Source organism: Lasioglossum baleicum, chromosome 1 (assembly GCF_051020765.1).
Source record: "Lasioglossum baleicum chromosome 1, iyLasBale1, whole genome shotgun sequence".
NCBI classification, from domain to species: Eukaryota; Metazoa; Arthropoda; class Insecta; order Hymenoptera; family Halictidae; genus Lasioglossum; species Lasioglossum baleicum.
The window spans coordinates 10,799,537-10,820,738 of record NC_134929.1 but is presented as its reverse complement, the minus strand read 5'-3'; the positions used below and the strand labels follow the sequence as shown (position 1 = coordinate 10,820,738).

General features: G+C 40.6%; 1 protein-coding gene across 4 annotated transcripts in view; it reads left to right on the top strand.

The window, feature by feature from the left end:
- LOC143215131 (uncharacterized) overlaps positions 1-21,202 on the top strand; it is a 113,565-nt gene that overhangs the window by 89,012 nt on the left and 3,351 nt on the right. For all 4 annotated transcript variants that reach the window (XM_076436989.1, XM_076436983.1, XM_076436975.1 and 1 more), the window contains one exon: positions 19,229-20,736. In XM_076436989.1, the coding sequence (XP_076293104.1) occupies positions 19,370-20,736 (1,367 nt within the window). In that variant the 5' untranslated portion in view covers positions 19,229-19,369. The remainder of the gene's footprint in view (positions 1-19,228; positions 20,737-21,202) is intronic.

Below are 21,202 nucleotides of genomic sequence, written 5' to 3'. Positions count from 1 at the left end.
GTACGGAGACTTATTTTACTGAGTGTACATCTTTGCAGTAGATAAAATTGCGAATTTCTTAACAATTGATTTACTGTATTCGTAGAAGGTTGAAATTGATAGTCTAAACTCGTATTTGTTCGACGGTACTCGAGGCGGACGAAATTAAATTGTAAATGTTAACGGGGGTAAATTGGTGAGATAAGATCCGTGTAATTCTACGAGGCGCAAAAATAAACAAAGTGAAAGCACTAGAAGGTAATGTGTAATAAACGGGAATCAGGAAGCGGTGAATAAAGTTTCCAAGCCCTTGGACGAGGCTGATATAACCGATCGTGGAATAAAAGGGCGCGCGGTCGAACGACAGTTAACGTAAATCGTGGCCTAATGTGTTGTAAGAGGTTCGCGGGGCAGTTCTCGTTGAATGCGAAGAGTTTTCGTGGTCCCGGATGCGATGCAGCCACGAAACGTTCAACGGGCGTTCGTTTCCCCACAACCTACATAATTTCGCAATTAACCTCCTTCCGCTAAACGGCCGCGAGAATGATTCGGCCTGGAAGTAACGGCGCTCTCCTTGCTCGGACCATAAATCGCGCAATTAAATTTCAGAACGAACTGAACTCCGGGGGCCTCCCTGCTCAATTAACCGGGATCGGAAATATTTCGCGCGGGATCCCTCGCTTCGATTCGACAGGCCGGCGATGGGTGCAAATTGAAAAAAGCAAACAGACTTTAATTGCCGCGGGGCGCTTGATAACTCGATAATGCTTTTCCCATTACGCGACCATTACAATATTTTCACGGGTCGGTGTCGTCGGCGCCAATGTCCTGCGTCCCTCGCCCCTCGTACGAACAGGATCGATTCGATTCGTCAAACTTTCATACCGCCAATCAGTACGAGTACCGTCATCCACGAATATTGAAATGGAAAAGACGCCGACCTGATGAGAGCACACACGACATGCGAGTCAAACGAGCCGCTCGTTTGCCAAATAGATTGACTGAGACCGAGTTTCACTGCAGATGGAGAATAGTATTCATTCGATTTCAAAAGATCTTTCAATCCACGTAATTCCGCAGTACTAAGCCCAATTATTTTAAATGGGTTAAACATCAATCAATTGCTTCGACAGTGAAATGTATCAAAATTTGAACGGCTCAATTATTATATTCCACAGGGGACACGAACATTCGATAAATTAGACGGCAACATGTCGAAAAATTCAGGTGGTTAATCGCTTTGCCCGGTGAAGGCTATTATTCATACAATAACAGGCGTAATATTTTATCGAGCACTCGCAGCACAAAGCCCTGCTTGGACATCGAGAAATTCGTGTTTCAATTAGCTTAAAAGTGTTATTTTCCGTATTACTTTCTTGGCGTTAATGTGAGTCGTATAAAGTAATATTGAAACCACGAATATTGTAAAAGGATGGGATCTCATTTCGGTGAAAAATCAGCGTTCGTAATGTACGTACGTATGAAACGATTCATTACGTTGTTATCTTCGTTTATGCTCCGTTTGTTACTACTCTATTTCTATTTCATCCTGTTGGTTTTCTCTCCTTCCGCGACGCCTTATACATTTCATTAATAATTTGTAAGTTCTATGTTGACAATAAGGGTATGTTACAAAATATAATTTGATTAATTACAAGTAGCTAAGCTAAAGTTTTAATTTAGCAGGAGAAATATTCTTAACATGAAAATTAGGACCACATGTAACATTGCAAGGTTCAAAGTTGAAACTGTCATTATCAATAATTTGTACGTTCTATGTTGACAATAAGGGTATGTTCCAAAAAATAATTTGATTAATTACAGGTAGCTAAGCTAAAGTTTTACTTTAGCAGGAGAAATATTCTGGACATAACGTTGCAAGGTTCAAAGTTGAAATCGTCGTTATCAACAATTTGTACGTTCAAAGTTGACAATAAGGGTCTGTTCCAAAAAATTAGTTGATTAATTCCACGTAACTAAGCTAAAGTTTTTATTTAACAGGAGAAATATTCTTTGGCATGAAAATTACGATCATGTAACATTGCAAGGTTCAAAGTTGAAGTCGTCGGTATAAATAATTTGTACGTTCTACGTTTTATGTTGACAATAAGGGGGGGACTGTTCCAAAAAATAATTTGATTAATTCCACGTAACTAAGTCAGAGTTTTCATTTAGCAGGAGAAATATTCTTGACATGAAAGTTAAAGGATCATGTGACATTACAAGGATCAAAGTTGAAATCGTCATTTACATGGAACGTTAGTTCGCCGAGGTCGAGTCTCGCAAGATGAAATCCCGGGAGCCCATATCGGACGTCACATAGCAACGTGGTCTCTGATCGGTGTGGCGAACCTCGTCAGATGGTTTCTGGATGCTCGGAACAGATTGTTCTATCCGATTCCAAACCACCGGATCGCCCGTGAACCTATGAATAATGTATCCGAGTAGGGAATCGTTGAAACAGCGAAATCCGTCGCAGATAGAGATGAAGGCGAGCCGAAAGGGATCGGAAAGCGAAAGCCGGAAATCAATCGACCGAGATCGAGCAGAATGAGCCTCCATCACGCATCGCACAGCCAGGAAAATCGTGTCGCGTTGTGTTTGATCTCGTGACTGGAAACAATTCGTGGACATCTCTCTGGAATCGACTCGAGGTCCAATTACCGGTGTCGCTCGGTGGAATAATGCTCGAAACTTGGAGGGGTTGTTTATCGCGTTGTCGATGGCTTGAACGTGGAGCTTCTTTCGCAGGGGATCGTTAAGATAAGCGGTATAATGACCCGGATTCCGCTTGTTTTTCCTACGGGCTCGCAAACAACGGGGAAATCGATGCGCTCGGCGCCATCGGGCCATCTTCTTCCGCAACGCGGAACCTTCGCTTTCGCTTCGTTCCGTTCCACCTCGTCCCGTTGCCCGTGGATCCGGCTTTCAGAAACTGGGTCAAAGACAATCGCAAATCGTCCCACTGCCCCCCACAACCATCCGCAAAACCTTCTCCATCTATCTCTTTTTCTTGTGCACCACGGAAAATTAGCACCTGCTCCTCGATCGATTCTCCAGGTGATATAAAGCACTACGCATCCAACCTCTTAGCAGAAAATACGGAAAATACATTTTGTCGAATTAAATGTATTTTTTACGCGCCCGAAATGTTAACGAAATTTTCTTTTTGTATTTTCACCCTCATCCGTCCCTCATTTCACGAACCGAATGTGTCCGGTGGTGGAAGATCGATGAAATAACAACGCAAACAGTTATTTTTCGATGGATTTGCACATATTGAAATTGATGAGTTAACATTTACTGTATGTATTGGGTTTTTCGGTTGCGTTCCGCATTAAGAAGATAAAACTGCCGAAGCATCGGGCAAATTTACCTGCAAATAACGGAACAGTATAAGCCCGATGGACGGATGAGGCTTAATACTTTACCAACTTTCTTCTTATAAAGGCTACGAGGGCGAGTCGAGTCCAAGGGCACCATTGTCTCCCCGTTCGTGATACTAAAAACGAGCTGGCACCGTAATGAACGTTGTTATCCTTCTCGTTGAATTCTCGTGGATCGGCTGCGAATCATTGTAACTGACCGCCGTGCTGGATCGATCTTGGCTTCTCGGAAACGTAAAAGGGGCCCGTTTATGGTCGGGGACACTGTGCCACCCTGGCAGGTAAAATACGCTCGTAATTACCCCGATTTGGGAAACTCCCGAACATTGTTGGTGCGAGACACAGGCCGTGGGACGAAGGATTTTCCGAGCGGGGCATTGTCCTGAACAGACACCTGTGTGCACCCTCGAGTCCCTTCTTCACCCAAGTTTCGAACCTTCCATCTGTATTCCAATTCTCCAGCAGCTAGCTTCAGTTATTGCGGATTTTACGCATTTATGATAAAAATGGTGCGGCCGAAATGACATAAAAGTTTACGAATTTTTTTCTCCAAAAGTATGAATCTGACAATTTTTTTCTTATGATATATGGCTAGGGCATACATTGAAGGTTATTCTGTAAAAATTTCACAAAAAGATATTAACAAATGGCCGAGTTATCCGTTTTCTTGCATAGCTCCTTCGTCAAAACACGTGTAGACGGTGTCACGGATTCAGATGCTCAGGGTTATCTGAAATTAAAAAACTCTCATGATTTTCTTGTTCCTAGATCAATTATCATTCAGTTCATATTAACTTATAGTACATTAATAAATACAAGCTAGAAGAATTTCGCGCATATTATAATAAAAATAACCAGTATATGCACTTGCCCTGTTTACGAACTTACCCCACCTTCCCTTATTTATTTCATGCGCTAAAAACATATATTTTGTAACAAGTTTAACACTGTAGAATATATCTCCATCAAAAAGAACGAGACCGATGCATAATAGAAGCCATTTATTTCGACGGAAGGAATCGATCGAGCACTTTGGCTCCAGTAAAATGTAGATGCAGTCGAAAGGTGGTTGATCGATTTAGCTCGTGGGTGGCTGCTTTGCAACTGAATGCAACGAGAGGATCGGCATCGAGCTCGAAGGAGTTCGAAAATATGGAAAGGAAAATTGACGCGTAAATATATTGGTTTCCACTATATCGGTCGATGGACTTGCGCGTCCGCACGACGGGGTTCTACGAGGAAATTTACAAGGATACAAAACAGAGTGGTTTTTACGGGCAATGAACAGCTCCCACGCTGCCCTGATTAAGGACTGTGTTGCGTCACAAGCACGAAGGACAACGAATCTATGCCAATTTACGCGGCTCGTTAGCGTTCCCACGATTTTCACGCGAATTGGCTCCGACCAATCGAAATTTCCCGACATTTCATTCACCGACACAATGCTTGTTTCTGTAGGAATTCAGCTGTTCGAAATTCAATTTCAATCGTGCCAAATATTTCGAAATGCAGCAGTGCACGCTTTCTCTTTTTCGTTTTTGTTAGCCGAGCCGAGCATGTTCGATATTTATAATTTAAACTCGGTGTTGTTTCGGACACGAACACGATAAATACGATGCAATATGAGCAAATAGACTGTCGATTCTCGTGCATATTGGGCAAATTCAATCGTCAATATCTTTCATTTTATACAATAACGTAGGTCGTTTATTCACCAGAGTCCCCTGCATCTCGATTGCTTGTAAAACAGTTCGCAATAACAGACATTTGTGTTTAGTAAAAATATCTGCAAACAAGATTCACGCGATCTTTGAAAGAGGTAGCGAAAAATATTAACGAAGAAACCTGAGCGACGTGCAAACGGCGTCGAAATTATGCGAACAGTTCGAAACTGTTTGAAAGTTGGAAGTTACAGACGTTCCAGTTTTAAACTCGGTGTTGTTTCGGGCACGAACACGATAAATACGATGTAATAAGAGCAAATAGACTGTCGATTCTCGTGCGTATAGTGCGATTTCACAATCGTCAATGTATCTTACTTTATACAATAACGTACAGTTACTCGAATTAATATTCGGACGCTTTAAAAATGACGATAACTTTTTTAATGTTGTACTATACGGTTTGTACCTTTTTGGGAAGCTTGAGCAATTAGTTTACTACAGGATGTGAAAAGAAATTGTTTTCAAAAATTGCAATTGATCGGAATTGTATAAAAAATACTAAAAGTTGGATTTTACAACTTTTTTATGTGGGCCTATATTGAAAATTTAAAAAATACGTTTTGTAGATCTGTGCGAATTAAACATATTCTGAAAATTTCGTCAAAACCGGTCAACGTTGCAATGAGCTACAAACGTTCAAAGATGGTAAAAATTGCAGATTTTCACGATTTTCGGCCTGTATCTAAGAATTCGCACATCTTTCAATGCCTGTCGTTTTTTCCTGCATCAACCGATTTCGACGAAACTTTCACAGTGCATATAATTGACGCAGACCTACAAAACGTACTTTATGAATTTTCAATATTGGCCCACATCAAAAAGTTGTAAAATGCAACTTTTAGTATATATTTTCCACAATTCTGATCAATTGCTATTTTTGAAAAAAGATTTCTCACATCCTGTGGTAAACTAATTGCTCTAGCTTCCCAAAAAAGTTCAAATCGTATAGTACAATATTAAACAAGTTATCGTCTTTTTGAAAGCGTCCGAATATTAATTCGAGTAACTCTATATCATTTATTCACCCGAGTTCCGTGCATCTCGATGGCTTGTAAAAATATCTGCAACAAGATTCACACGATCTTTGAAAGAGGTAGCGAAAAAGATCAACGAAGAAACCTAAGCGACGTGCAAACGAGCCTCGAAACTGCGCGAACAGTTCGAAACTGTTTGAAAGGTGGAAGTTACAGGCGAACCAGTCGAATTGCAACGACCAGACGGACTGTGATACGTTACGTAAATTGAATCCGCGTAGATTAGACGAATTCGCGGAAGAAGTCTGCACGGAACTCTTGTAACAGATCCTGATAGTGATTGCCTCGAGGCTGCCGTTGATTGATACGAATAATCGCCACCCTAAGCTGCCCCACTTGCGTCATCCCGTTTCGTTCGCTGTGAAATTTCTGACGCAAACAGATCGGACAGATAAGCTGCCGAGTCAACGAAGATGACTATCCTTCGTGGGTTACATGCGCGGACAATTTAATTATACGAACGATAACTTGCCTCTTCATTTAGCGTAGAGCAGCAGCGTAATTTCGACTTGTTGGATCTGATTTACAAATCATAGAATGTCTAAAATCTTCGACGCGTGACAGAGAAAGAGAGTTAAAAATTTCCATACTATTATTTGACCACGATTTTTTATTTTACACAAAGAAAATGAAATGAATTTTATACAGTGGTACCTCGGTATATACGACCTTAATCCGTTCCTGATGTTTGGACTTGTACCGAATAGAACGTACATAAGAATGATTAATCCGTTCTCATGTAAAAAAAATACTCATATTGATATTATACCTACATTAATGGGGTTGTAAAATAATTTAAACACTGTTTCTACACACACAAAAACGTGAGATTTTATTATAGATTTTTAAATTTAAACTCTGCTTAATGCTAAAATACAAAAAGAAACAAGTGATATTCTATTCTGTGGAAGAAGAGTCCCGTTGCAATAAAACCTGACATTCTGGTGTTTGTTCTTTTTTAACCGACTTCGAAAAAGGAGGAGGTTACTCAATTCGATCTGTATGTGCCTTTTTTCCATCTTCTGTCGCTTTTCACTAGGCTTAGCTGGTTTGACTAGTCCTTACTTGTATGATCAGTCAGTTAATAATACATCAACTCCGAATATAATTGATTATTAATTTAACTTTTCCTCCGAGATAATTATTTGAAAATAACGCAATATTTTATGTCGTATACCGAGCAAAATTTGTCACGTCCAAGCAGGAGCTATTCCGAATTGGACGTACTCCAAAGCAAACGTATACCGAGATATCACTGTATACAGTTTTACTTATAATTGTAACTCATGGTATTAGGAGAACATAACCTGCCCGTGAAAATCTTTATTTTCTGGCAGCGAATTTGGCAGCGAAACATTTATTTACGTTGATAACGAACGTGTTAAAGCAACATTTACGTCGCCATGTTTGTATCTAAGAAATTGGTAAAAATTGAAGCGTTGCAAGCACAAGTTAAACTCAAAGGATCAAAATCCCATATTAATGTATGTATTTTCTTATTCTGTAAATATTTCTCTTGGTTGCCATTGTTATATTGAATTCTGTATTACGTTGTAATTTCCTTACGAGATTTTCTACAATAAAAAAAGAAAAACACAAGTAATGTGCAATGGAAATGTTCTGTGTCAGAAGAAATCCGTTGGTTTTCTGGTTGAGACAGCTTCGAGTGCAAGACGGTATAATTTGTGGGAAGGCATATAAAACTATAAACGTAGTTGTCCGAAAAGGTTTGAAAAAGGTCTATAGGGAGGTAGTCAGGTAAATCCCTGGCCATCGCGGAACGGTCGCGTTAATCCATGGGGGCAGAAGGTATCATCGGAAGTTTACAGTAACGGGAAATTTCCAAGGGGGGAAGGTACTAGCTGTTAGCTTTGAATCTGTGCGAAGGATCCCATTGAAATGCGAAGCATATTGGCGCGAGACAATCAAGTAATTCCGACGAGCAGCGGGGACAGGTATGCTGCCGGCCATTGTTGCCCGGATTCCGGTAAACTAACGATACCTGTGACAATGGGGCGAGAGCGTCCCCTACGTATCGTTCCCGAGGCCGACACTAAACGCAGATTACGGGACACAACGTCGCCACTTTCGCCCTGACCCCGCAGCATGGTAATTGCTCTGCACCATGGTAATTGCCTTAATAAAGCTGAATGCCTACCCCTCCATGGCGTGCCGGCACCGTTTTACTTTCGCCAGCCTAGATACACCGTGTTCTGCGTCCTATAGACTCATGGTCGACTGCGGATTTTCCGCGAAATCCACAGGTTAATTTCATGGAAAGGCCGCTCTGTATGCGTCGCCGTGCACTTTTGTCCTCGTCCCCTTTGATTCGCTGCTCGCGACAGATTACCCGAGGTAATTCGATAACGCTGCTCTCCCGTACAGCTAGCAACCGGTTGCTGCTGTATCGTTCAGATGCCCGGGAAAAAACTTGCCTCGCCTTGCCGCGCCTCGATTGTCGCGACGCGCGCCGCGCCCGCTACGACCAGATCCCGGAAAATTGGATTTACTTTCACCCATTTTCTGTAGCGGCGAACTCGTTTGCCCGTTTTTCTCGAGTGCCCCCGTCAATTGATTCGTTATTATTTATTGTGCGCGACGAATGTAGCATCCACGATCCCCCCCCCCCCCCTCACGATAGAATTTGTAATGCTGCAGTTGTTTCGCAGCGGCGCACAGTGGGCCAAACCGACGAAATCTGTGTCAAAATCAAAGAACTTTCGATAGAAATGAGATAGAGCGATGAATTTTTTTTAAAATAAAAGCTGAAACTTTGCAGAGTATGGGATAATTAAGGAGATTGTGGTACGAACGTTTTTTTAACGTTGAGAAAATTCGTTAAACTTGCACAATTTCGAGAAAATTGTGGTTTTTCCAATACCACGCGCGGAGAAAATTTTTTTTGAACATGCTGTACTTCATTTCCCGTAGATTTTTTCACGCTGATTTCAAATCTGGTCTCAAAATTTGTCTACGACCTCAGGGTATATTGCAAAATCGATTTCTTGAGATTCTACATGTTTAACGAATTTTCTCAAGGTCAAAAAACGTTCGTACCATAATCTCCCTATTTTTCCCATATTCTGCAAAGTTTCAGCTTTAATTTTAAAAAAATTTCATCGCTCTACCTCATTTCTATCGAAAGTTCTTTGATTTTGTCTCCGATTTGGACGAAAGGTCCCACTGTGCGGCGCGGCGGGTTCTTTCGTGCTACACAAATTGGCTTCGAACGATCAGGCGGTGTGGCTGTTAGCGGGGATACAACGAGTGACTCTCGAAAATGAAAATTTATTTGTTACGTTTGCATTAATTTTAGCGTTCGAACGAAAGGTCTTCATCCCCTTCGAGGAAGAATTCTTCGTTATATCCGCTGGTGTTATGATAAGGGAAAAAGTACCTATTAATGCGGGTGTACGTTTCACTGCGGTACTTTTTCCCAATGTGATAAAAATGCGTCAAGATAAATATTTTGCCAGTGACGGATCCAACGGTAAGCGGACTAAGCGGCCGCGTGGGGCCCCCGGGATTACATTGGGCCCCGAATTTTAAATAAATTTATTTAATGTGTAACGTTATGAAATTTTTCATTACTTTTCTATTTTCTTGCCACTTCTATTTCTAACTTGAGTTTGAGGGCCCCCTTTTTTTTTACCGCTTACAATTAGGGCCTCCACTTGACTTGAGCCGCCACTGTATTTTGCCCCGAATAAATCTGTACAAGTCGATGAGAATGTATTCTCGTTGGCGAGGCAAACAAGATTGTCAATCATTCTTATATTTTTATGATCTCACGATTTGAAAAAACATTCTTCTATATCTTGATCACCAAAGGACTGCTGTTCTAATGATTGTACATTTAAATTGCATGAGGGAAAGTTTTATTATTATTTAGATAGTTGTTTTGATACAATAAAAATATGAAAAGAAGCTTCTCTTTTCTCTCCAAAAAGAGGAGCTCATTCCTGGGGCACTAAAATCACTAGGACTGTTCCTAACACTGCGATGTGGATTACAATGAGAAATTACAATGAATCACAACGAGAAATTCTCGAAAATGAGAATGTATTTATTACGTTTGCATTAATATTTATTTTGACGTTCGATAAATATAGTCTTCATCTCCTTTGAGGGAGAATTCTTACACTGTGTTACATCCGCTAGTATTATCATAGCTTGGTTATTGTAGAGATGAAGCAGCAAATCACAAATTTCGTGGTGCAATATTGGCAGCTTTCCTCTATTTCATTCCGCCCCGTACGCGACGCGAATTGTGTCAGGGGAAGGAAGGAAGGGGAGAGAAGCAGCGTAATCTTTCTCGCGACCAGGAAATCCCCGTCGCGTCGCTGCTACTTTTTGCCATTGTTATTTAATCCCACGTTAATTCAATTTGCCTGCGCGAGCTCGTTGATGACCTGGCCGACCGGATTTTTATTCGCTGCCTCGATATCTATTAAACGATGTCGACCTTCGATACGACGCGAGCCCGTTTTTTGCTCATCAACGAGATGGCCGACGTCGATCGCCAACTAGGTATTTCCCGATATTTGCCGGGCCGGGCGAGCGAAATGGAATCGCTATTTATCGGGAAACGCAGAGACAAACGGTGAATCAAATAATTATTGTAATGAGAGGAAAAAGGATTCTCCGCGCTCGCTCCTCGCAAAGGGAGCGGGAAATCTCGCCGTGTGTTTGAGAACGCCGCGCCGCGATTCAATTTGCAGAGCGACTGCGATCAATCAAACGAATTCGCAAAAGACTCGAGCTAAGAGCCATTTGCAGCTGCCTCGGATATTAAAAAACCGGTGTTGAACGAGCAAATATCAACCCCGACAAATGGCATAGCTGGGAAATGTTGAGGAACGTAGGTAGAACCGCTCACAAAAGCCTACGCCCGTTTGCTTTTCGAATACGCGGACCGGGAAAAGATGGTTTCCGATATTTTCCGATCGACAATTACCCTATTGATCGAAGCTGGACGAGCTCTGGTAAAACGACCACGATTTCGCGTTTCTTTGTTACGGGATACAAACGGACGCGAACGAGAGTTAAAATAGCCAAATTTTTTCAATAACAAATGCACCATTTGTACGATTCTTCCGCGCAAAATTGTTGATTTCCTTCAAAGAGTTCCAGTGTTATATTTCCCTGTTGTCGACGTTTAGAACTTGCGAAACATGTAGACATACAGTGGATATGAATACTAAATAACATAATCTTCTTTGTAGAAGATTTTCTAAATCCCAATAATCCCCTAATATTACGAGTCCCAGATTATTTATTTTCGGATTATTGAAATTACAAAGATGCTTAAATTTCTTAAATCGAAACATACAGTGAGTGTACAAAGTATTCGTACATCTTTTAGGATTATTTTATTTTAGGATTATTGAAATTACAAAGATGCTTAAATTTCTTAAATCGAAACATACAGTGAGTGTACAAAATATTCGTACATCTTTTCAAAACTAATAACTTTTTCATAATTGTACCGATCGACCTGATTTTTTATAATCAATTAGAAGCATTGGTTTATAAAATGATATGCAAAAAAGATTTTCTAAAAATTATAATTTACAAGGTTACATGAAATATCATTTCGTAAACCAATGCTTTTCTAATTGATTATAAAAAAATGAGGTCGTTTGGTACAAATATAAAAAAGTTATTAGTGTTTAAAAGCTGTACGAATACTTTGTACAACTGTATATCGTGTTGTTTGTGTAAAGCAATGCGTGCCAGTCACTTTAACTCAGAGCGTCATTAATTATAATGTGACATGCGCATGGGTGGCTTGTTTGCATTTTAGTGAAACATCGAGGTGGGATACTAAACCATTAAGTATTCACATTTTCTGCTTTTTTTCTAAAAAAGAACTGTGTTTCCGAGATCCGAGTGTGAAGTACATGTTTGAAAAAACAAGTGTGATGTTCCAGGGTTAAATGTAGTATTAAAATGTGTTCTCTTAAAATTTTTGAAAAATTCTGCGGGGTACTATGTGGAAATTTGGAAAATACGCGCGACGCTGGAATTAGGTTCGTCGCTATTTGTGAACGCGGGGCCGACTCCTCGTTGACTCGCATCACTCGCGAGACGCGCGGGTTTCTCGAACGATATCAATGTCCCGGAAATTCAATTAATTTCTGAGCAACGTCCCGCTTTCAACGTTATCCGGATATCCCGTTACAATCCTATCAGGTGTGTCCCTCTTCGGCCTCGCGGTAATTTTCGAGACTTTGAAGGGCGCAGAGGAAAATTGCTTTGAATTGCGGCCGCTTCGTGTCTACTCTTGCTTTCGCTGTGTTTCCAGGTCCGTTAGTTGAATCCTGTCGGGGAAATCCGTTCCCAAGAAGTGGGAGTATGACCCCGAAAATATAGAAACGTTTCAAAAGCTTCGGAAAGCTTACAATTTACAGGACAGCGTGGGCGGAGCTGTCGAAGAAATTGTCTACTTCGAAGCTCGAACGCCAATAGAATTTTCGGCAATTTTCAAAAATAGTTTCTATGCGCGAATCAATTTCGAAGTTTGCGGGAATTTTCGTCGACCCTTGCCGGAATGTAATGAAATTTTTCCACCGAAATACACGACGACTTTATCCGATGTTGTAGCGGCTCAACTGGGCCAATGTTCGTCCGCCCGTACGCGGCTATCGGTTGATCTAGCAAAAACGGGAAATTAAAATGTCGGTGTCGAAATGCGAAAGTTACAATTTGATTCGACGTTAAAATGACACGGTCGGAGGATGAAATAAAAACATACATACACGCAATTTATTTTCCTGGATATTACAATATTCATTCGAGTCAGAAATAATTTGTGGAAACGAATTATGTACAACGAAGCATTTATCATCGTAAGAATAGCAACAGCTCATTGCGAATAATGGCGAACAGATAATTAATTAATACTTATTTTATCGACAAACAAAATTAATCTATATTATAACCGCAAGATGCAAATGCGCCGGGTTTAATTCGCTTTCTGCAGAGATCGTTGTCAGCTCATCGCTTCTCTGGTAGTTACGTGCACAGAGTCAGGAAAAGGGACCATTTTGCAGCACGATCGGTTTTGCGAATCGGGGGAATCGACCCATTCATCGGACAATAGATCGCCTCGAGCAAGGTTATCGAGCAGCGGTCTATTGTTTTATTGCCCGTTGTCAGCGGTTCGTCCTGGCAGGTAACGTTGTAAACGGAAATCTAGCGGAGCTCGACATCCCTGGAACTGGCGAAAGGCTCGTTTCCAACGCGTTGCAACGCAGTACAACCGCGGGTATTCTGCGAAATGCGAGATTTGCATTCGCCGCGCATGCATTTTGCATGATCCCTTTGCTACGAATCGGAGAATTGATATTGATAAACGCGACTCGCCTTAATACGGGAATATATCAGACCGTTGAGTATGAAACTTGACAAATAAAACACATTTCGCACACATTTGTCAAGTTTCATACCTTTTTCCAGTATTGCAAGGGTGCGGGATTCGCGTTCTCATTTCTCGATAACACTGTCCAACACCAAATTTGTTTTCAATATACTGTTGGGTTCTTCTTATAGAGTTTTTTGTGCTGATTCCAAATCTGTCCTTAATTTTTCTCCTATACGCACAGTTTTTTGATAAACATTGCTTTGCGAAGATATTTTGCTTTCTGGTTCGAAAAAAACGTCGATGTCGCAAACTTCAAACGGGGGTTTTTCAAGATAAAAGTCTGCTCTACTGCGTGGTATAGTTCGATTTTCCGCTGGACCCTAATTTTTTGAGATGAATTGAAAAATATCCTCAAAAATTGGTGCAAAAGTGGCGTCTCTCCGTCTTTAATCATTGTTTAAACATGTTTAAACAATCATAATGTATTAATATTGGATATCATTGTATTCGGGAAAGTCTACAGAATCTTTTGCTGTAAAGAACAATTCAATACCTTTTATAGTAACATCACAATATTTGTTTAAAGTTGTAAAATATGTTTTTTTTTCAAAGCCATGTTTTTCAAAAACTGTGCGTACAGGAGAAAAATTAAGGACAGATTCGGAATCAGCGCAAAAAACTCTATGAGAAGGACCCAACAGTATATTGAAATCATAAAAAAAGTTGAAATTTGTTGGACAGTGTAATACAAAAATGGGGGTTTTCAGTCATCAAAAACGCTAAAGAAAAGATCGATCTAGAGCGCTTATCGCCTTCAAAAGTCCCGTTTTTTCGTTTACGAGGCGTAATTTGCATTATTCGAAAGCATACAACTGCGTATGTAGCTATCTTCATAGCTACATGCTGCGAATAAAGCCAATTACGCTTCGTAAACGAAAAAATAGGACTTTTGAGGGCGATAGCGTGAAATGAGAACGCGAATCCCGCACACTTGCAATCCTGGAAAAAGGAGTCTACTCCCTTAACGACCTGATAGTAGACCGGTGATGCGTGCCTTGCGTTGAGGAAAGCGGTGCAGTGATTTTTGTCACCGCTCCACTATTGTATACAGTAGTATACACAGTTGAATTTAATTATCTCCACCTCGCCGCTATCCTCGATCTTCACCGCTCCACTATATCTCTGTGCCCTTAAAAACTACGCCGTAATCCTAAATGCGAACCCACAACCGCTCTGTCTTCGTTTCGACGTTGTGGTCCCGCTTTTTTCCTGAATGCTTATTAAAATGCAACTTTATTCGTAACACGAAAAGAGAGCGTCGGGGTGCACAATTTTCACGGGAATATTTAATCTTTGGCTAATGCAAGCGTTACCGGAGGACCGAGAAATTAAATCGGTTAATTAAAAGTTTGAACGAACGTTGTTTAAGGGTCATTCCACACGAAATCGGACAATTTTTGGAGTACCGTTTCGGATTTTGTTCGGATTTGAATATGTTGTTGTCTTTAGTGACCTATGAACAAATATCGAAGGATTTTTCGATATTTTTACATTTTACAGACGTGTGAAGAAAAGCTTTTTCATTATTTCGTTACATTATAAGACTCGAACTAACAAACCGTTGAAAATGAGTTTCTAGGATCTTGTAGTGAACACAAGAATATCTACTAACAATGTTGCCATTTGAAAAAGACATTTTTTTAGTAGATATTCTTATGTGTTCACTACAAGTTCCTCGAAACTCATTTTCAACGGTTTGTTAGTTCGAGGCTTATGATTAGACTGCAGATCTTTATGCAAAATAAAAAATATTTGCATTGTTTGCTGGACACAGGTGCCAAATAAATATTATATTCTTATTATATTATCTACTATATTCTATTATCTACTATATCTATTATATTCTTATTATATTATCTACTATATTCTATATTATATTCTTCTGAAACTTATACATTGATGTTCTTAAATATTTTTAACATGTCCACTGCTTTAAATTGTACGTATCCATTTTTGTGATAAATGCATAAAATCCGCAGTTTACTTATAATTTAATGAGAAAAGGGTGACATCGAGGGTACAATCAACAATTTTTAAGATATTGAAAAATCCTGCGGGATTTCTTCCTAGGTTACTAAAAACTAGGGATAGGATCAAGTCCCTCGCAAACAGGTTCGATTGATTGAATTCTAACTCTCTATAAGTACTTCGAAAAACAGAAATAGTGCTCCTAAGTATACTCGAACCTTTTACAAGTACTTTGTAAACGGAAATAATACTTGCAAGTATATTCGAATCTTAGTCGAACAGATTCGAAACTTTTATGAATATCGTACCGGAAATTCTCTGGTTTTTTCTAATAATTATTTTTTCACGTCTGCTGTGTTAGAAGTGGAAAATGATCTAAAATCACAATATTTAGAACGCAAAGAAGAAGTACTCCATTTTATCAAAAATTGCACGTGATTATCTTTGTATAATATATGTTATCTTTGTATAATAGGAAATATCATGGATAAAAAAAGAAATAGGATAACACCAAGTATTGTAAATGAAATATTATTCTTAAATAGTTACGAATTTAGTAAAGAAAGTGCTCTCTTAAAACCTACTATGCAATTCTGACTTACAAGATTCGAGTATACGACTTGTGAAAGATTCGATTCCTTTCAACATCGGAGTACTTATAAGTATCTTTTCGAAACTTGTAAGTGCTCACTCCAAGGTTCGATATCAGTTTGTATACAATGAATACTTTTCAAATATAATAATCGAAACATTATTGCTTTTAAGTAGTAATCGAAACCCATGAAATGAAACTTGGTTATTAAAATCGACTCGGATTCGTGAGTACATATTGAACTTGAGTCGATCCCTACTCTAAAGACTACAACATATTCAAATTTGAACAAAATCAAAGGAATGGGATTTTCGAGAAGGGGCACGCGGCGACAAACCTTCATACCGTGATGTTTCATACCTTGGATGGGTCATACCTGCACCCCCACTCGGCCCTTGCACCTCTACCATTCGGAAAGTCACCATCGTAAAGGGGAGGGTTACCTCGAGGCTTCGTCAGGTACAAAAAGGGCGTCGTTGACCGGTGGAAATCATTTGAATCCGAGATCGGTACCGGTCAACTTCGCGCGTGTTACAAGTGTACTTCAAAGTGTTTGAAATTAAATATTCTTCGGGTAGTTCTCTCGGTTTAAAGCTCGAGTCGCGTATACCACGTCGTGTCGGTCACATACAGGTGACATTCATTCCTGCCCAGCTTCAGTGAATCATTTTGATCGCGCTACAATCGGCTAAACCAAACGTGATGTGGATCTTTAGAATTCAGAAGAGTTGAAGCACCGTCTATTATGATAAATTCGAGTTCTCTAGTTTCGGTTCCGTTAACTACGTTATTTTGATTTTCTGGGGGACTTTTCCGAACTGATATTCGCCGCTTTACGTGTTGAACGGTAGATACTTCATCATGAGTGCGGTAAAGATGAATACTTTTCTGCAACGAATGCTGAAGAAAAGCGGCAACGATGAGGTTGGTGACTTGATCCACTAATGATATTGCGAACGCAATTTTCAGTATTACTAGACAAATTTGAAGAAAGTAGAATCAAGTGATATGTTATCTTGAGTGGTAGCCTTGCAGGATCCATAGGAAATATACATTGAATTCTAAAAACTTGTTTAAATTACGAATGCAGTAAGATTTAGATCAATTGTGTTTCTTGCGCGAACAGGGTGGAGTTTCAACCCTTTGCAATCGGAATTATTTTAACTCAAAAATTAAGCATTTCTTCCGATCTAGGGTAAAGGTACCAGTTACCGTGCCTCATGCCGGTTATCGAACACAAACTTTTTAGAAATTAATAAAAATAACATGAAGTACCTAGTTTATCACAAAATAAATTACAGAATGCTTTCAAATTAATAAAAAACTTCCAAGTCGTCACTAAATATCCGGTAACTGGTACCTTTACCGCAAATAATTGCATTGTACACTGCGGGACGAAAATATAGCACACTTTGAAATTAATGTAATCTCTGTTTATTAAACATTAGAAATTCAATTTTTTTTAATACACATATTTTTGGTGTGTCTTTCTTAACATATATGAATGAAATGAAACAAAGCTTCATTAACTTAACTATTTTTATTGAATGAAGTAGAATTATTAACGAATTATAAAGGTACAAAATGATAGCACACTTAATGAAAAACTTGAAATATAACAGAATTAATCGATAAAAATCAATGCTCAATATTTTGTAGGACTTTTGTAATATTTTGTTTGGTAAATATTTATACAATTTTTTTAATACTGTTTTGGCTAATATTCTCCCATTCGTCCAAAAAATGCACTATTTTAAATCGTTAATATTTTGGAATTGTCTGCCATTTTGGTACACAGCTCTGGCAAGATGTCCCCAACAATTTTCAATAATGTTGGGGTTGAAGATCTTGCTGGCCACTGCAAAACACGAATAATTTTTGAAGAAAAGTATTTCTTGACCGCTTTCGCCGCGTGGACTCCTTTAACTTCAATATCGTATGTACTTCACATACACTTAGTTTTTTTCCACGACCCATTCTTAACGCTTTAGTATGTTGTTTTATTAAATAAGCACGAAAGAAGCTAGTACCCACTTTATCTATTACGTTTTGCAGTGAATATTTGCTCTTCAGTAGCTTCTGCAAAACTGCAATTTGTGCTATCATTTTGTCCCGCTTGTGGGCCCCAATATTTCCGTTTCCATTTCGAAAATTCTATTGAAGTAAATATCGTGGATGATATTCAGTACATTGTACGTACGGCCATGTCAGAATATGTCGGCATATTAAAATATTCATTTTCTGCAGTTTAATGTACCAAATGGGGGAAAATAGATGATGTGCTATCTTTTTGTCGCGGAGTGTATATTCGCAGTTTGTAATTGAATGTTTACTAATTTATTAGTAGACTGCGGATTTTTATGCAAAATAAAAAATGTTGGCATTGATTGCAGGACACAGGAGTCAAATATGAAGTGTATTCTTCTTTTGATCATCCTATTAAGCTGAAACTAATACATTGATGTCCTGAAATATTTTTATTATATCCACTGCTTTAACTTGTACGTGGCCATTTTTGTCATAAACGCATAAAATCCGCAGTCTATTGATTAGATACCAACATATTTGACAATCTAAACAATAATTTGAATAATGACTTAATTCTAAGGGTAATAAATTCGTAAAACTTTTACGAAATGCTGCAATTATTCGTGCGCTTTTATGATTGTCGAAGTGCGAAGCATGTCCTCGAGAATCTACAGGGTGTCCCAAAATTCCTTCAACAGCCGGAAATGATGGGAGGTTCCTGAGATTATTTGAAGCAATATTTTCCTTTGCAAAAATGTTATTCGCGGCTTTGTTTAGGAGTTATTAACGAAAAACAGGGACCAATCAGAGCGCAACCTAGACGTGAGTTGGCACAGTAGTCATGGCGCGCCAACTGTCTATTGGCCGACTCTGCCAACTCGCGTCTAGGTCGCGCTCTGATTGGTCCGTGTTTTTCGTTAATAACTCCTAAACAAAGCAGCGTATAACATTTTTGCAAAGGAAAATATCGCTTCAAATGATCTTAGGAACCTCCCATTTCCGGCTGTTGAAGGAATTTTGGGACACCCTGTATAAAAGATTTGTCGGACGCATTTATTATACATATACTAACGTGAATTTTTCTTTCGCAGCTGAAAGCACAGCCGTCGCTGAACAAAGAGGATCAGAAGCCAAAGCCAGGAAGGGCATTTCCAACGAGGGGTAATTGGATACAGAAGTTTGGAAATTGTTCACCAAAGAAGTACGAAGTTTTGGAGAACAGCCCGGCTAAGATGACCGTATTAAAGCCTCTGGACACCGGTCTGCTATACAACGGTAACCGAAGGATGCCGCCCCGCGGAACCAAGAGTCTAGGTTCGCCAGTAACGCCGGTGGATATGCCGGACCTGGAGAGCATAATTCGCAACTTCGAGATGGGTTTCCACTCGCCGTCGAAGAAAAGCGCGCCAAAGACCGTCGAAACGCCGAAGCAACAGCCGAAGAACTTCGTGAGAAAGATCGTCGCTGCGTTGGAGGTGAAATACAAGCCGTGCAACGATCTGAAAATAGCCCAAGATGCGAGGGAAGCTGAAGAGACCAGCAAGAGGTTCGAGATCTTGGAGACGAAGCGAAAGTCGGGTCTGTTCTCGAGTCCCTTCAGGAGCGGCTCCGAGGAATTCAGAAACAGCGGCAAGTTGTTCGACACCCCGAAGAAGAGTCCAGGGAATTTGAGCAGACGATCCGATGTCTTCTCCCCGCCCTCGAGGTACAGCGTCGAGGACTCGAAGGCTTTCAGACGGTCCGGAGTGTACGGCTCGCCTTTCATGGTCTCCGACGACGAGGGAAACAGCCAGGATCTTGCGGACGAGTCGAAGGACGCGCAGGATGGATGTATAATCTCGACCCCGTCGAAGAGCAGGGCCAAGTCGTTGGAGATCCTCTCGCCGGACAATTACAGCAAGGACAGCAGTCAGTCGGGCATCTACTCTAGCCCCGTGCATTTGGAATGCGAGGACTTCAACGCGGATGGCTGTACCTTCTTCGCGTTCGACAACGAAGCATCCCTTTATCTGGACGACACGAACACTCTGGACAGCATCGATCTGGACATGACCTTGCCCGAACCGGACGAGACGATCTTCTTGAACGAGCTGGACGATCACGAACTTCGCAAGACCAGCACGGCGATCGACGAGTACGATCAAACGGAGGAGGACTCTCTCATCGATCCTCCGCCAGTCTTTCGCAACGATAAGACGCCGAAGATCATTGGTGCGTTCCTGAAGAAACCGATAGAAGTCGAGGACACCTCGATCGACTGGATACCGATCACCGGCAAGAAGCTGCCACGCAAGAGGTCACTGAAGAAGTTGCTGACTTCCTGGGCCACCAAACGGTCCTTCGACAAGAAAAACTCGATGTTCTCGTCCGAGAGGAACTTGAGCGAAGAGACTCGGGAGTTGCAGGACTCCGGCTACGACGAGAGGTCCAGCTCCTCGTCCTCCTTGACCTCGCTGATTTCCATCACGGAAGCTTTGCTGCGTCAAGAGAAGAGCTACATCGAACCGGACAGGAGAACCACGTTCAACAGTTTCCGCCCCAGGAATTCCCTCAACGCGTCGGACGACAAAGCTTTCCAGGACGCTGGCCGCAACGTTAGGTAAGCAGTCCCTTGTTCCCGTCGGTCCACGCCGCATTGGTCGCCATTTTTTTGCCTCTGTGGGATTTAGAGATTTTGCACGAAGTCAAATGTAACGTAGCTCGTGCGAAATTAGGGAAGGGTTCGAGTCGGCGCTTTGCTGATCGCGAATTGGTTTGAAAGAGACAGAGCTTTTCCGATTTCTATTCATAGTTTGATTTCTCAGTTAGCAAAGTATTCATCGAGCCTTCTATGATAGATCGAATCTGAAAAAGAATCGGCTCTGTTCGGCGAACAGTTCCCGAGATAGAAAATCATAAACACACAGCCGCGTTGGTCGAAAGGGGAGCATAAATTGTAAACTTCAGTTACACCTTCAGCGTCGGGGAATTGATTTTTCAATCAGGAAAAACATACTCGCGATAAAAAGGAATCGACGCGATCTGGAAACCATTTGATCAAGCATCTGAAGTACCGTCTGGTTGTT